Source organism: Plecotus auritus (genome assembly GCF_963455305.1).
Source record: "Plecotus auritus genome assembly, chromosome: 5".
NCBI classification, from domain to species: domain Eukaryota; kingdom Metazoa; phylum Chordata; class Mammalia; order Chiroptera; family Vespertilionidae; genus Plecotus; species Plecotus auritus.
In genome coordinates, this window is record NC_137776.1 from 23,434,759 (window position 1) to 23,451,073 (window position 16,315).

Below are 16,315 nucleotides of genomic sequence, written 5' to 3' on the forward strand. Positions count from 1 at the left end.
GTCAAGGTTTCAGGGGAGCAAGTCTAATTATGTTTAGCCTTCAACTGTGTAATTTTCAGTAATTTGTAGATTTACTCCCTTAGTTCTAGCTGCTGTGAGCCCTCAGGTGTGTGTTTGTTTTTGTTTTGTTTTGTTTTGTTTTTTGAGAGAGAGAAAGATAGAAACATAGATTTGTTGTTCCACCCATTCATGTACTCATTGGTTGATTCTTGTATGTGCCCTGACTGGTGATTGAACCCACAACCTTGGCATCTCAGGGACAACACTCTAACCAGCTGAGCTACCTAACCAGGGTCTTTCCTCAGTTTTGCCAACTCCTTTTGCAGTGCTGAACTGTGTTCTGCAGAGCTACCTATCTCAACTTATGGTACTGACCTTCCCTTCTCATTAGGGCTGGGATAGTGGCCTTCCTTTAAGAAGTTCATTGCTAAAAATAATAATAATAATAATAATATAATAATAATAATAGTAATAGTAGTTCATTGTTCCTCAAACTTTCTTTAGGGAGACATAGCTTGGGGATTTATCTCATAAGATAAAATGAGTCTGGTTCTTATACTCCTCCCATTTTATCTGGTTCTGCATAAGTCAATTCTATCTTGTAGCATAACTACTGAGCAATTAAAGTAATCTCATCAGAGATCTTTTGAATTATAGACTCGGAACCATTTCTGATGTCCTGAGTTCCCCTATTGACCGAGGGAAACACTTAGATGGAGGAGGAAAAGGAAACTGCAGATCCAAGAGTCACACACCCTCCTGTAATAGAGGAGAGTGATTCAATCAGTAGGTAATGAATAATTGCTTTCTGTAGAAATAGATACCTTGTCCAAGTTGGTCTGGGCCTGGTCGCTGGAGACTTGGTGATCTGAGACAGCAACCATAGATTTTTTTATGCCTAGGCTGCTCATCATTCACTCTTACTTAAAGAGAAACTTTGAGGCAGAATTACCCCACAAAGAATGGAAGACAGAAAGAGATAGGCAGTTTCTGAATGCTGTATAAAGATGACAAAGCAGGATGTTGAGATTCCTGAGACTGGATACTTTAGAGGGGGAGAGGCTGAAGCCAAGGAAGTCTGTCAGGATTCTACTGTGACAGTCCTGCACTTTGTGGAGGGCTGAGAGGTTACGGATTGGGCTGAGCCAGCCGTGCAAATACAAAGAAAGGGATGTTTGAGGCCATTTTATTCATCTTTAGAATGCTCTGTAGTTCTTTACCCTCCTTTCTTGTCCCTTTAGTCAAACTTGTAACAGCTTTGTGGAAGTATAATTGACATGGAGCATATCCATCACTCCCAAGTGAATTGTTTTTTAGACTTTGTTTTAGGAAGTCTTAGTACCTCCATGAAGTTGTGAGAGGAGAGTTGGGCAGCATTGCTGAGGAGGAAGCCAAGCTAGGGCAGTGATCTTCCCCTTCTAGCAAATTAGTTCTGCATTTGTCTGTTAGAGATACACAGGGCTTCCCTAAAAAACCTTCATGGAGTTTATGAGGCATATCTATATATATGAAAAGAGAACAAACAGTGGTAAAAGATAGCCTTTGCAAAGTGTCAAATTAGAGGAATAAATACACAGATATTCAAGGAGAGAGGGGCTTGAGCTGGGCCTGTAAAAAAACGGTGAGTAAAATATAAAGATTCAAAAGGAAGAGGCTTAGTAAAGGCCTGCAGACAGCTTTGGAAGGTTTATTCTAGGAGTTGAGTGTTAAGACCAGCATAGGATGGAGTTAAAAGGGCAGACCCTAGAGATAACAGATTTCAGTTCAGTCTATATGCTGTTGTAATAGTCCAGGTGGTGGGTGGTGGTGGAAATGAAAGGGGAAGCATGTTATGAAGAAAGAATCTCCTAAGTTTTGTGTCTGGTTTGGCAGAGGAAGAAGGCAGAAGTGACTTAAGTTGTTCTCTTAGGTGACTGAGAGAAAGAAGGTTCCACTGAAAGAAATTAGATAAGTCAAGGTACAGAGCTAATTTGACAAGCTGGGTTGAAATGGTTGGACATGGACGTGGAGAAGGTGGAGTAGATAGCTGATGATGAGAACATGAAGCTTGAGAGAGGTCAGGTCTGAAAAGTGACTGTTTTCCTGAAGATAATAGTTGAAATTGTGGGAGCAGATTGGTTTGATGTGGGAGAGGATAAAAGAGAGACACTGAAAAATTTTGGAGGGAGCCTCAGCAGGAGGAATAGCTATTATTGAAGGTGTTGGGGGTGGCTGTGGCAGAGTTGGAGGAGGAAAAAGAAACTGCAGATCCCAAGAACAGTGAATAAAGGAGCAACAAGGAGATATGGTAGGAGAGGAGCCACATACCTGTTTAATCTGAAGAGTTCCATCTTGTGACTTTGCTGGTCATACCTATTGTAGACACATTTGTTTATTCAGCAAATATTTAAAGAACCCTGATTACATTTTTAGGGCTGGGCCTATGCTGTGCGAACAAAGTCCCAGTTCTCATAGAGCATTCATTGTGAAAGAGAAGAAGACAAATAGCAAAGGAATGTCTAAATAATTAAAGTTTTCATTTTAAAATATAATTAATAAGGTTTTTGACTAGGTGATTCATTTATATAGCTCAGAACTTAAAATGATAGCACAAGGTATACATAGAGAAGTCTCATACCCCATTAGTAACCTGTTTTTAAAACATCAGTTTCTGTTTATCCTTCCATTGTTTCTTTAAGCAGTTATAGGGTAGTGTTAATATATAATAATTTTAGATAATGGAAAAATGAAACAGACGAGAACAAGGTAATGTGATAGGGAATAATTAGGGGTGTAGCAGTGTTGTAGAGGAAACAACAAAGACCCTAGGAACTTGCCTGGTGAGGGGGAAAAGTGGCTGATAAGGTCAGAGGGAGAGTCAGGAGTCAGATTACATAGGCCTTGGAGCCATCCAATGGCTTTAAGCTACTTTTTATCAAGAGCACCATGGCCACTGTCTGGAGAATCCTGTATAATAAAAGCCTAATATGCAAATTGTCCCCTCCACCGGGAGTTCAACCGCTTGCTGTGACGTGTGCTGACCACCAGGGGGCGGCACAGAACATGGCTCTGACAGTGGGTGGCAGTGGAAGCACTGCCAGCCCTGATGGGCCCCGACGAGAGTGGGACTGCAGCGGGATGTGGAACAGGTGAGCAGGCAGTGCCAGGCCAAGGCGGGTGCGAGTGGGGTCCGATCGCCTCCCCGACCACCCTGCAGATGGCGACCAGTGGCGGTGGTGGGGAGTGGGGCCGCCGCTCAGCTCCCAGGTGCTGAGGGAGCCGGGCAGGGGCCTGATGATTCAGGCAGAGGGGGGCAAGCAGGGGTCCGGGGGCCTGGGTGCTGCCTAGGGCCCAGAGGTCAGCTGGGACCTGCCCTTCCATGCCAGACGCTCATGCTTCAGTCACTGGCCAGGCCTAGGGACCGCACCTATGCATGAATTTTGTGCACTGGGCCTCTAGTAGATTATAAGAAGTGGCAAGAATAGAAGTAGGGAAACCAGCAGATGAGAGATTATAGTAATTTGGATTAAAGTAATAACTGGACATGAAGAAGAATAGATGGATCAAGGACATATATTTGAAGCTGGAAGGATTTGATGATTGAATGAGTGCAAGTGAAGATCTCCTGAGATTAGGGTGAAGTCATTACCACAGGGCATGTTGGGAGTTTATGTGTTGCATAAACACCTGTCTCAGGGACTTAGGCCATTCTGCCTGGATATATTTTTTTTTTATTGAACGCTTCTTTGTGCAATTACAGCTTATTTCTTGTCTCTGACTCCAAAAGATTAATTGACCCTAAAATGTTACATGAGGAATATGATTGATCATTCCTATTTTTTCAGTCCTCCCCCCACTTCCCTTAGCATGACTTTTTACTAAAATCTGACATTCCCATCTAATTTCAAGAAGATTAAAAGATAATGTGTTCTTTCCTTGAATAACAGCAGTCATAGAGAACTTAGAGCTTCCCACACTGTCCCCTTGTTTTCTTGACTCTAGCCCTAAAGTCCTTATTTTAGCATCTAGGTTCCTGTTTTTCAGGTTGGTGCTGACAGCAGCTGCTCTCTCAGTTGAAGGCAAGACAGGACTTGTGTTTTGTTGGGTAGTGAGGTTTTCACATAGAATCAGGTTTAAACAGCACTTCTTTTCTAAAAATTGGAGACTCCCCCGACACTGTGTGTTGATGGGCCCCAGAGAAAGTGCTATTAAACTTCATCTGCCAGGTGTGCCTTCCTCCTTAAACTCCCCTTACGCCATAGTTTACAAATTCACCGGCAGATTAGAGTGGATTGTGCTGGGTGGCTAGTTCATGCTAAGGTGACCACCTCCAGTGGCTACATTGAAAAGACTTGTGTTTTAGTGAGGCCCTTCATCAGGCATGTGACCTCAGTTCAGGTGGATCGCCCAGTCAAGCCTGCTTCAGGTAATGGAACCAGGAGAGAATTTTATTATATTGGCTTGAGTCATTCACTGGTAAAATCCATTCTTGCCAGTCTAATTTCAAAGAAAAGTTGAAGTAGATTTTTTCTTTTTTAACTTCTTTTATTTTGAAATTATTTCAGACCTGCAAAAAGTTATAAATAGTACAAAGAATCCCTATTTACTTTTACCCAGAGTTATCAAATGTTAATATTTTCCACACTTGCTTTATTATTCATTCTTATGTGAACTGTGAACTTTTTTTTAATGTTTGAGAGTAATTTCCAGACATGATGCCCCTTTACATCAGAATATTTCCTAGACAGCTCCTAAATATTTCCTAAAACAATGATATTCTCTTACATTGCCACAGTATGATGATCAAAATCAGGAAATTAACATTGGTGTAATACCATCCTATATAATAAAACCCTAATATGCAAATTGACCAAACTGCAGAATGACTGCCAGAACAACTGGTTGCTGTTATGCGCACTGACCACCAGGGGGCAGATGTTCAACCCAGGAGCTGCCCCCTGGTGGTCAGTGCGCTCCCACAGGGGGAGCGCCGCTCAGCCAGAAGCTGGGCTCACGGCTGGCAAGTGCAGTGGTGATGGTGGGAGCCTCTCCCGCCTCTGCGGTACCACTAAGGAACAGTGAGCTGAGCAGTAAGGAGCAGCAAGCAGGCAGGCGGTAAGGAGTGAGGGGTACTGGAACTTGCCTGGTGAGGGAGAAAAGTGGCTGATAAGGTCAGAGGGAGAGTCAAGAGTCAGATTACATAGGCCTTGGAGCCATCCAATGGCTTTAAGCTACTTTTTATCAAGACCACCGTGGCCACTGTCTGGAGAATCCTGTATAATAAAAAGGCTAGCCTCTGCCATCTCAGGATGTGTGGCACCTTACCTAAGCTGGCAGTCGGACATCCCCTGAGGCGTCCCGGACTGCGAGAGGGCACAGGCCAGGCTGAGGTACCCCCCCCCCCCCACCGTGCAAGAATTTCATGCACTGGGCCTCTAGTCTATATATATATATAAAAGCCTAAGCAAACGTCTGATTGTCTGTTAGGTATGATGAGCACTGACCACCAGGGGGAAGACGCTCAATGCAGGAGCTGCCGAGCTGCGGTCACTTGGTAGCGGCATTTCTTGGGCGACACATCCCAGAACCAGAGAGGAGGGAGCCCAATTCTGGGGTGCGTCACCCGAGAACTGCCCTCTCGCAATCTGGGACCCTGGAGGGATGTCGGAGAGCCGGTTTCGGCCACATCCCCACAGGCCAGGCCAAGGGACCCCCACCTGCCAGAGGGACCCCACTCACTCCTCAGACGCCCTTCGAGCCGCGGTGCTGCCCCAGGTGCAGCTGGCTGGGGTGGGACCGTGGGAGGTTGGCTCCAGGGCCTCTCCAGCCCATCTTGCCCAGTCCAGCCCCGCGGGCCACCTTCTAATTAATTTCTTTTCAATGTGCACAAATCTGTGCACTGGGGCACTGGTATGCTATACTGCTTTTATCAGATCTACCATATTCAAATATTATCAGTTGTTTTGTTAGTGTCCTTTATCTGTTTCAGGTTACATGTATTTAGTTGTCATGGTTGGTTTTTTTGTTAGTTTGTTTTAGTGCCCACCTGAGGATATGTGGGGGTTTTTTTTGTGTGTGTGTGTGTGTGTGTGTTTGTTTTGTGTGTTTTTTTTTGAGAGAGAGAGAAATAGCTATGTGAGAGAGAAACATCGATAGGCTGCCTCCTGCATGCACCCCGGACTACAGATCAAACCTGCAATCTGGGTATGTACCCTGACCAGGAATCGAACCTGAGACCCTTCAGTTCACAGGACGACCCTCCCACACCGGCCAGGGTGGTTGTCATGTCTTTTTAGTCTCCTTTAATCTGAATAGTTCCTTAGCCTTTCTTGTTTTTTAATGAGCTTGACACATTTGAAGAGTACAGACCAGTTATTCTGTAGAATGACCTTCAATTTGGCCTTGTCTGATTTTTCTCATGCCTTCAATTATATGCATTTTTGGCAGGAAATCAGAGAAGCAATGATATGTTCTCAGTGCATCATATCATGAGGTACTTAATGTCAATTTGTTCTATTTCTGATGATGATAATTTTGACCACTTGATTAAGGTAGGGTCTGCCAGGTTTCTCTGCTGTAAAGTCATGGTGTGTCCCTTGGTGATTAACAAATATCTGGTGGAGAGGTATTTAGAGACAATATAATTATCCTATTTCCCACTTTTCAGTTGCTTTTTAGCACCAAACTACAACTGCAGCTGAAAATCTAGTTACTGGTAATATAACAAGTATCACAAAAGTTCCCAAATGGCAAGACAGTTGTGTCGTTTTATAAAAAAGAGTATTACTTGGCCCTGGCCACTGTGGCTCAGTTGGTTGAGCATGGTCCCGTGCACCGACAGGTTGCCAGTTGATTTCCTGGTTGGGGCCCATGCCCATGTTTGGGATTCAATCCCCTGTCAGGGTGCATGCGGAAGGCAGCCAATTGATGTTTCTCTCTCTCATCTATGTTTCTTTCTCTCCTTCCCTTTTCTCTCTCTAAAACCAATAAAAATACAAATTAGAAAAAAAAGAGTATTGTACTATACGCTGAAATTCTGTGGGGAATAATTATTGCCTGCTCCATGTGTTTTCCGAGGTCAGATCATTTGGTGATAGTAATAATGAGTGTGATAACCACCAGCCCTTGAACGTTTAGCGTGGACTACATACTGTGCTTTATGTGAATTTTCTAATTTGATCTCACCACTAGGTAGTGGGGGTTATGGTACTTTCTCCCTTGTCTTTTCCCCAAACATTCCAGCTGTGTTGTTTTAGCATTGAATGGATTTGCTATTCGGCAGAGCTCTGCTTAATGTGAGTTACCAAGGGGTGGTAGCTGCTGATGCAGCATGGCTGTGAGTAGTGGCAGTGCCCGGGAGACTCTTGGAAAACTTCAAAAGTAATAAGTGGTTGGTTGTTTTTGAAAGATCAACCCAAACTGAAACCCAGGATATGGAGTAAAGAAAGCTTCTGTCCTGTTTTTGCCTCTGTGTTTTACTCTCTAAACTCTCCTGTCCCCCTGTAGCTGCTGGATATAAAGTCATTTTAAGTAAAAAAATAATGATATCTAGCCCTAGCCAGTTTGGCTCGGTGGATAAAGTGTTGGCCTGTGGACTGAAGGGTCCTATGTTTGATTCCGGTCAAGAGCAACATGCCCAGGTTGCAGGATCGATCCCCAGTAGGGGGCATGCAGGAGGCAGCCAATCCATGATTCTCATCATTGATATTTCTATCTCTCTCCCCCTTCCTCTCTGAAATCAGTAAAATATATATATTTAAAAAAGTATTGTTATCTACTTTGTTTCTTCTATTTCCCGTCAACACATGGGATGGAATTTAAGTCTGTACAGTTGGCAAGACTGTTGAAGAGATGAAATTTCTGTCTAAACTCCAGAATGAACTCCAGAGGTCAGCAAGGGGAATCCTTTGCCCATATCTGAACTTGTCACACTTACCCATGAAAAGCAGACCACACCAGGGGTTGCTTAGAGTTGGTCAGGGAACAATAGATGTAAAATATGTTTTTTGAATGATCTTTGACCTTTCAGAATTGGTTGGTGAGGAGGAAGATATTGGCTGGTTTCTATGCCACTCCCATAATTGCCTTATTCCTAGCCACACTGGTGTTAGAGGAGGGAAAGAAGGAAGGAAACCACTCAGGTAAAGTTGTGAATGGTGAGACAGAAAGATGTTTTTTTGAGAGAGAGGATAGCACTCTCTGAGTAAGCATGTGAGCAGACTCTCAATGGCAGAGCCTTAGGGTCACAGTCCTTGGGACTTTATCAGTCCCAAACCTGTAGCCAGGCTTGATCACATGAGGGCAGCAGGAAGACCACTTGAAAACACTCTAGGAATCTAGTGTTCTTCTCTCATGGCCCCAAATGACGACCAAGACTGATCACCCAAGAAATACTGAAGTGGGACTCTTGTTTACCCAAGGACCACTGTAGCATTGTATTTGTCTTCTTGGGATGTAACATTCCCAATTGTTTCTCTCCCCTTCAGGCTGACAGACTTCAAGAATGCAGCTGTTGTTACTGGAGATGTGTGGCACCTTATTTGAGCCAGGCCATGAGGCCATGTTGCCATGAGGTGGGCCCCTCATGGCCTCAGCAGGAACTGAACACTACAGCATTGGCCAGGGAAATAGCTTCACACAGAGTGGTCCCTCTGGCAAAGTGCCATCTGAGAAATCCTCTGAGGGCAAAGTCTGGTCTTCAGGTTCATCAGCAGGCGAAGACAATCTGGAAGCTGGAGAAGCACGTGGGCACCCTTTCAGCAGGATTGGACCTACACCTCTTGGGTTTCCCAACCCAGCCAGCATATTTCTTTTGTCCCAGCATTTCATGTAGCTCTGGGACCACAGCTGCCCTTGCAGGCCACAGCAACACCTGTTACCTGCCTTCTGTCCCGGACTTGTTTAGCAGTACCCTGCTGTACCGCCGCTTCAACCATAGACACAAAACATACCAGCAGCTGGAGTCTTTCTGCTTACGTTCAAGCCCGTCAGAAAAAAGACCTTTTTCTGTCCCCCAAAAGAGCCTCCTTGTCAGACTCACTGCCAATCAGGCCACTTCTTCCACGGTCTCCCCCATGGCCCAGCCCGTGACATCCTCATCTATAGATCCATACCTCACACTGGGAGCAGCTGGGGAAAACCCTTCAGGGAAGAGGCTGGCCTCTGCCATCTCAGGGAAGATCCCATCTCCACTCTCCTCTTCTTCACCCTCCTACAAGCCCATGCTGAATAACTCCTTCACGCCGCCAAATAGCACTAAAGTGCCTTTATCACAGGCCACAGAGGGCCTGAAGCCATTATCCTCACCCAAAATCCAACTTGTGTCCTGGCATCATTCAGGGGGCACTGGAGACTGTGCATTCCAGCCTATTGAACACAAGGTACCCAAGAGCAATGGCATTGTTGTACATGGTGCCCTTGCCCATAGCACCCTGTCTACCCCTAGCTCCTTAGACACTTCCACCACCAGTGTTGCCTCCCCCCAGTACAACCACAGTAACTTAGTCATGAGGATAAAGCCACATCCTTGTGGCCTGAATGGCGACCCTGTTTCCCAGGCTCTGACCAAGGAGGCTCCGTTCACTGAGGCTGTGAGGCAGTTGACTGCAAGAGGCTTTGAGAAGCCAAGGCAAGGCTCCCAGTTTGGACAGTCTTGTTTTGTGAACCCAAGCTTGCAATGGGATCTCCTCAACAGGAACAGGCGGTGGAAATCTCCTGTGGTAGGCCAGCAGGTCCCCCAGGAGGGTGCCCCGGCAGACAATAGGATCCTCCCTGGAGCCTCAGACACCTTGGAGTTGGACAATACAGTCTTTTGTACCAAACGCATCAGCATTCACCTCCTTGCCTCACACACCAGTGGGCTTAGCCATAGCCCTGTCTGTGGGTCTGCGGTCGACTCCCCACCACCAGGAGAAGATAAGATGCCAGTGCTGCCTTCTCCCCCTCAGCCCTGTGACTTAGCAGATGTGGCCAACCACCTCTCTTCTATCCATTTGGACCAGCTTGGGAAGGAGGAGCCTGTAGAAGCCAGGGAGCTGGACTCACCTGTTAAAGATATTGGGTAAGTTGGAGGAAGTTTTTGGTTTATTTAAAGCAATAGACTGTATATACCCAAACTCGCTGACACTGGCCTTGTGTCTCTGAAGGTTGGTTTTAATTTTTAGCTGCTCTAGAGTTATGGTTTTTCACTTTAGGGCAAAGGTCTGCAAGCTACAGCTTCCAAGCCAAATCCCGCCCACTGTCTGCTTTTGTAAAATTTTATTGAAATGCAGCCTCGACCATTCATTTACTACTGTACTATATGGCTGCTTTCCTGTTGCTATGGTAGGGTTGAGTAGTTGTGACAGACTGATTGGATCACAAAACTGAAAATATTTACTGTCTGGTCCTTTAGAGGAAGAGTTTGCTGACCCCTGCTTTAGGTTATAACCAGGGAGAAATAAAAATTCCAAACACACGAGTTGGGGCCTGTGATTTTTCTACTTAATTCCAAACCAGATCAGGTTCTCAATCATTCTTGGAATGACAGCCATTTCAGAGTTAGGGCATACATGTACTTGGTTTCTTCTCTTAGCTCCTTGTTACTAATTTGATTCACCAAGGCTTTTCTTGTTCTAAGTTCCCAGAGAGTGGTCTAGGGACTTTGAAGCCAATGACCAGACATTCATTGGTGGTGTTTTGAATGCAGAGTTTTGGACTTATATGCTCGGAGGGACTTCAAAGAAATTGGAAGACATAGTGCCTCTGCAGAATAGGGGGTGTAGGGTTGAGGAACTATGGCTAGACCTAAGCTCTGAGAGCAAGGGAAATAAACTATGAGATTCAAGCAAGAGATAGCAGATTGGTGACCAGGGAAGAGACAAACACTGGAAGATGATGAAGGAATGAGAATCTTAACTGTGACCTCTGTTATGGAATTGGCTGGGCTTGGGCTATGGTTCTTTCTTATAGTTCAGCTACTGACCTCCAGCCAGACCAGGTTGAGGCTGAAGATCTAGAAGAAGAGCTGGTAGATGGTTTGGAAGACTGCTGCAGCAATGATGGGAATGAAGTGGAGGAGGGTGAGTAGGGGACCCTCTCACCTCCAACTGGGAATTGGTCATTACCGCTAGGGAAGGGGGCTAACAATTGTGTACCAGGTCTTAGACCCACTTTGTCACCTGCATCACTCATTCGCCTTGGGGATCCAAGGGTGGTGGGTAGTGGCTTTTGAGGGACTTTGTTCTCTAGTCCTGCTGTCCCACCAGTCTTGCCTTCTCCCTGCTGCTGTTGAGCTCAAGGAAGGCAGTACAAGGCAGCAGAGTGATGCTCATGGCTCTGCAAGAAGGCTGAGCCAGGATATCCAAGGAAGAGCTGCCTGAGTTTGTGTAGCAGCCTTTCCCATTCAGAACTTCTCTGCTTCCCCCCTGCCAGGAGACTCAGAGTGCTCCTCATTCAGTGCTGTCTCTTCCAGCGAGTCGATAGCAGTGATCTCTCGGTGAGTGTTGGTTGTATAGATCATTGATAGATGCTCATTTTCTGTCTCTTTAGGAGAGTCTAAGTCTAATACTCTTGAGAGGCAGCTAACAAAAATTTTCTGTCTTTTTAAACTTTTGATTTTGAGACAATTATAGATTCTCATGCAGTTGTAATAAATAATATATAGAGATCCCCAAAATTACTCAGTTTCCCCCTATGGTAACATTTTGCAAAGATATGGTATATTGTAGTATAACTAAGATACCAACATTAGTCAAGATACATTCCCATCACTGTAAGGACCCCTGTTATTGTTTTCGAGAGCTACACTTACTTCCCTCCTATTCCCAACAACTCTTAACCCTTGGCAACCACTGATTTGTTCTATAATTTTGACATTTCAAGAATGTTATACAAATGGAATGATGTAGCCATTAGGGATTGGCTTATTTATTTATTTATTTATTTATTTTTGTTTGTTTCTCTCTTTTTTTTATTGTTTAAAATATTACATATATTAGTACATATATCTCCTTTTTTTTCCCCCCCATTGACCTTCCCCCAGCCTCCCCTATCCCCTGTCGCATGCCCTCATCCCACCCCCCTAGTGTCTTGTGTCCATTGGTGTGCTTATATGCATGCATACAAGTCCTTTGGTTGATCTATTTCCCTCCCTCCCCAACACTGCCCAGCCTTCCCGCTGTAATTTCACAGTCTGTTTGGTGCTTTACTGCCTCTGTATCTATCTTTTTATTCATCAGGTTATAATGTTCTTTATTTTCCATAAATGAGTGAGATCATGTGGTATTTTTCTTTCATTGCCTGGCTTATTTCACTTAACATAATGCTTTCCAGGTCTATCCATGCTGCTGCAAATGGTAAGAATTCCTTCTTTTTTATAGCAGCATAGTATTCCATTGTGTAGATGTACCATAGTTTTCTAATCCACTCATCTGCTGATGGGCATTTAGGCTATTTCCAAATCTTAGCTATGGTGAATTGTGCTACTATGAACATAGGGGTGCATATATCCTTTCTGATTGGTGTTTCTAGTTTCTTGGGATATAATCCTAGAAGTGGGATTACTGGGTCAAATGGGAGCTCCATTTTTAGTTTTTTGAGGAAACTCCATACTGTTCTCCACAGTGGCTGCACCAGTCTGCATTCCCACCAGCAGTGCACAAGGGTTCCTTTTTCTCCGCATCCTCGCCAGCACTTGTCGTTTGTTGATTTGTTGATGGTTGCCATTCTGACAGGTGTAAGATGATACTGCATTGTCGTTTTGATTTGCATCTCTCGGATAATTAGTGACTTTGAGCATGTTTTCATATGTCTCTTGGCCTTCTGTCTTCTTTCGAAAAGATTCTATTTAGGTCCGTTGCCCATTTTTTTATTGGATCATTTATCTTCCGTTTATTAAGTTGTTTAAGTTCCCTGTAGATGTTGGAGATTAAACCTTTATCAGTGATAACATTTGCAAATATGTTCTCCCATATAGTGGGCTTTCTTGTTGTTTTGTTGATGGTTTCTTTTGCTGTGCAAAAGCTTTTTATTTTGATGTAGTCCCATTTGTTTATTTTCTCTTTAGCTTCCATTGCCCTAGGAGCAGTATCAGTGAAGAAATTGCTTCGGCATATGTCTGAGATTTCTCTGCCTGTGGATTCCTCTAGTATTTTTTATGGTTTCCCGTCTTATGTTTAACTCCTGTATCCATTTTGAGTTAATTTTTGTGTATGGTGTAAGTTGTTGGTCTAGCTTCATTTTTTTGCATGTATCTGTCCAATTTTCCCAACACCATTTATTGAATAGACTGTCTTGACTCCATTGTATGTTCATGCCTCCTTTGTCAAATATTAATTGAGCATAGTGGTTTGGGTCGATATCTGGATTCTCTATTCTATTCCATTGGTCTATATGTCAGTTCTTGTGCCAGTACCAGGCTGTTTTGAAAACAGTGGCTTTGTAGTACAGCTTGAAATCTGGTATTGAGATCCCACCTACTTTGTTCTTCTTTCTCAGGATTGCTATAGCTATTTTTTTTATTCCAGATGAATTTTTGGAGAGTTCTTTCTAGGTCTGTGAAATATGCCGTTGGTATTTTAATGGGGAGTGCATTGAATCTATAGATTGCTTTGGGTAGTATGGACATTTTAATGATGTTGATTCTACCAATCCATGAACATGGTATGTTCTTCCATCTGTTTACGTCTTCCTCTATCTCTTTTTTCAGTGTCCTGTAGTTTTCCCGTATAGGTCTTTTACCTCCTTAGTTAAGTTTATTCCTAGGTATCTTAATTTTTTTGGTGCGATGGTAAATGGGATTGCTTTTTTAGTCTCTCTTTCTGTAAGTTCACTATTGGTGTATAGAAATGCCATAGATTTCTTGGCGTTAATTTTGTATCCTGCTACATTGCCAAATTCATTTATTAAGTCTATTAGTTTTTTGATGGAGTCTTTCAGGTTTTTTATGTACAATATCATGTCATCTGCAAATAAGGACAGCTTTACTTCTTCTTTTCCAATTTGGATGCCTTTTACTTCTTCTTCTTGTCTAATCGCAATGGCTAATATTTCCAGTACTATGTTGAACAGGAGTGATGAGAGTGGGCATCCCTGTCTTGTTCCTATTCTTAGGGGAAATGGTTTTAGTTTTTGCCCATTGAGTATGATGTTAGCTGTGGGTTTATCATATATGGCTTTTATTATGTTGAGGTATGATCCTTCTATTCCCACCTTGTTGAGAGTTTTTATCAAGAAAGGGTGTTGGATTTTGTCAAATGCTTTTTCTGCATCAATTGATATGACTATGTGATTTTTATCTCTCAATTTTTTTATGTGATGTATCATGTTTATTGATTTGCGGATATTATACCATCCTTGCATTCCTGTGATAAATCCTACTTGGTCATGGTGTATGATCTTTCTGATATACTGCTGGATCCAATTTGCTAGAATTTTGTTGAGGATTTTGGCATCTATGTTCATGAGGGATATTGGCCTGTAATTCTCTTTCATTGTGTTGTCTTTATCTGGTTTTGGTATTAGGGTGATGCTGACTTCATAGAATGAGCTTGGAAGTGTTCCTTCCTCTTGAATTTTTTGGAATAGTCTCAGGAGGATAGGTTTTAGTTCTTCCTTGAATGTTTGGTAAAACTCCCCTGTGAAGCCGTCTGGCACTGGGCTTTTGTTTGCTGGAGGCTTTTTCATGACTGCTTCAATTTCTTCCATAGTTATTGGCCTATTGAGATGTTTAAATTCTTCCTGATTGAGTTTTGGAAGGTTATATTTTTCTAGGAATATGTCCATTTCCTCCAGGTTGTCCAGTTTGTTGGAATAGAGTTGTTCATAGTATTTTTTAACAATCCTTTGTATTTCGGTAGGGTCTGTTGTTATTTCTCCTCTTTCATTTCTGATTTTGTTTATTTGGGTCCTCTCTCTTTAGAGGTTCATCAGTCTTATTTATCTTTTGAAAGAACCAGCTCTTGGTTTTGTTGATCTTTTGTATTGTTTTTTTGGTCTCAATGCCGTTTATCTCTGCTCTGATCTTTATTATGTCCTTCCTTCTGCTTATACTGCGCTTTTCTTGTTGCTCTCTTTCTAACTCTTTGAGTTGTAGGGTTAGGTAACTTATTACTATTGTTTCTTGTTTTTTGCAGTAGGCTTGTAGAGCTATGAACTTCCCTCTCAAGACTGCTTTCACTGTGTCCCATAGATTTTGGATTGTTGTGTTTTCATTGTCATTTGTTGCCATGATGTTTTTTATTTCTTCTTTGATCTCTCTGGTAACCTAGTCATTGTTTAATAGCATGCTGTTTAGTCTCCATGTGTTTGATTTTTTGGATTGTTTTTATTGTAGTTGATTTCCAGTTTTATGCCACTGTGATCTGAGAAGATGCTTGATATGATTTCTATCTTCTTGAATTTGAAAAGACTTTGCATATGACCCAACATATGGTCTATCTTTGAAAATGACCCATATGCACTTGAGAATAATGTATATTCTGTGGCTTTGGGGTGAAATGTTCTGAAGATGTTGATTAATTCCATCTGGTCTAGTGAGTCATTTAGGATTGATGTTTCTTTGCTGATTTTTTGTTTAGAGGATTTGTCCAATGGTGATAGTGGGGTATTAAAGTCTCCTACTATGATTGTATTGCTGTCAGTCTCTCCCTTGATATCCTCCAGGAGTTTTTTTATGTATTTGGATGGTCCTGTATTGGGTGCGTATATGTTTACCAGAGTTATTTCTTCTTGTTGGATTGCTCCCTTTAGTATTATGAAGTGGCCTTCACTTTGAGATCTAATTTGTCAGATATAAGTATTGCTTCCCCAGCTTTTTTTTCATTTCCATTCGCCTGAAAAACCTTTTTCCATCCCTTCACCCTCAGTCTGTGTGCATCTTTTTTCTGAGGTGGGTTTCTTGTAGACAGCAGATATATGGGTCGTGTTTTTTTATCCAATCGGTTACCCTATGTATTTTAATTGGGGCATTTAATCCATTTACATTTAAAGTTATTATTGATAGGTGCGTATTTGTCGCCATTTTTATTCTTTACCCCTGTGTTCCTTCTTCACTTCCTATTTCTGTTGTTGTTTTCACAGCAGACCCTTTAGCATTTCTTGCATGCTGGTTTGGTGCTAATAAATTCCCTTAGTCCTTTTTTGCCTGTGAAGCTCCTGATTTCACCTTCAATTTTGATTGATAGCCTTGCTGGGTACAGTATTCTTGGATTCAGACCCTTCCTTTGCATGACTTTGTATATTTCATTCCATTCCCTCTGGCCTGATGAGTTTCTGTTGAGAAATCAGTCGCTGTTCTGATGGGGGATCCTTTGTAGGTAATTTTCTGTCTCTCTCTGGCCACTTTTAAGATTCTTAC

The 16,315-nt window shown here is 42.8% G+C and overlaps 1 protein-coding gene across 1 annotated transcript in view; it reads left to right on the forward strand.

Annotated features, from left to right (window-relative positions):
- TTLL4 (tubulin tyrosine ligase like 4) overlaps positions 1-16,315 on the forward strand; it is a 37,236-nt gene that overhangs the window by 7,326 nt on the left and 13,595 nt on the right. The window contains 4 exon segments of the mRNA XM_080669411.1: positions 8,466-8,677; positions 8,679-10,039; positions 10,930-11,039; positions 11,392-11,455. Coding sequence (XP_080525537.1) covers positions 8,564-8,677; positions 8,679-10,039; positions 10,930-11,039; positions 11,392-11,455 — 1,649 coding nt within the window. The 5' untranslated portion in view covers positions 8,466-8,563.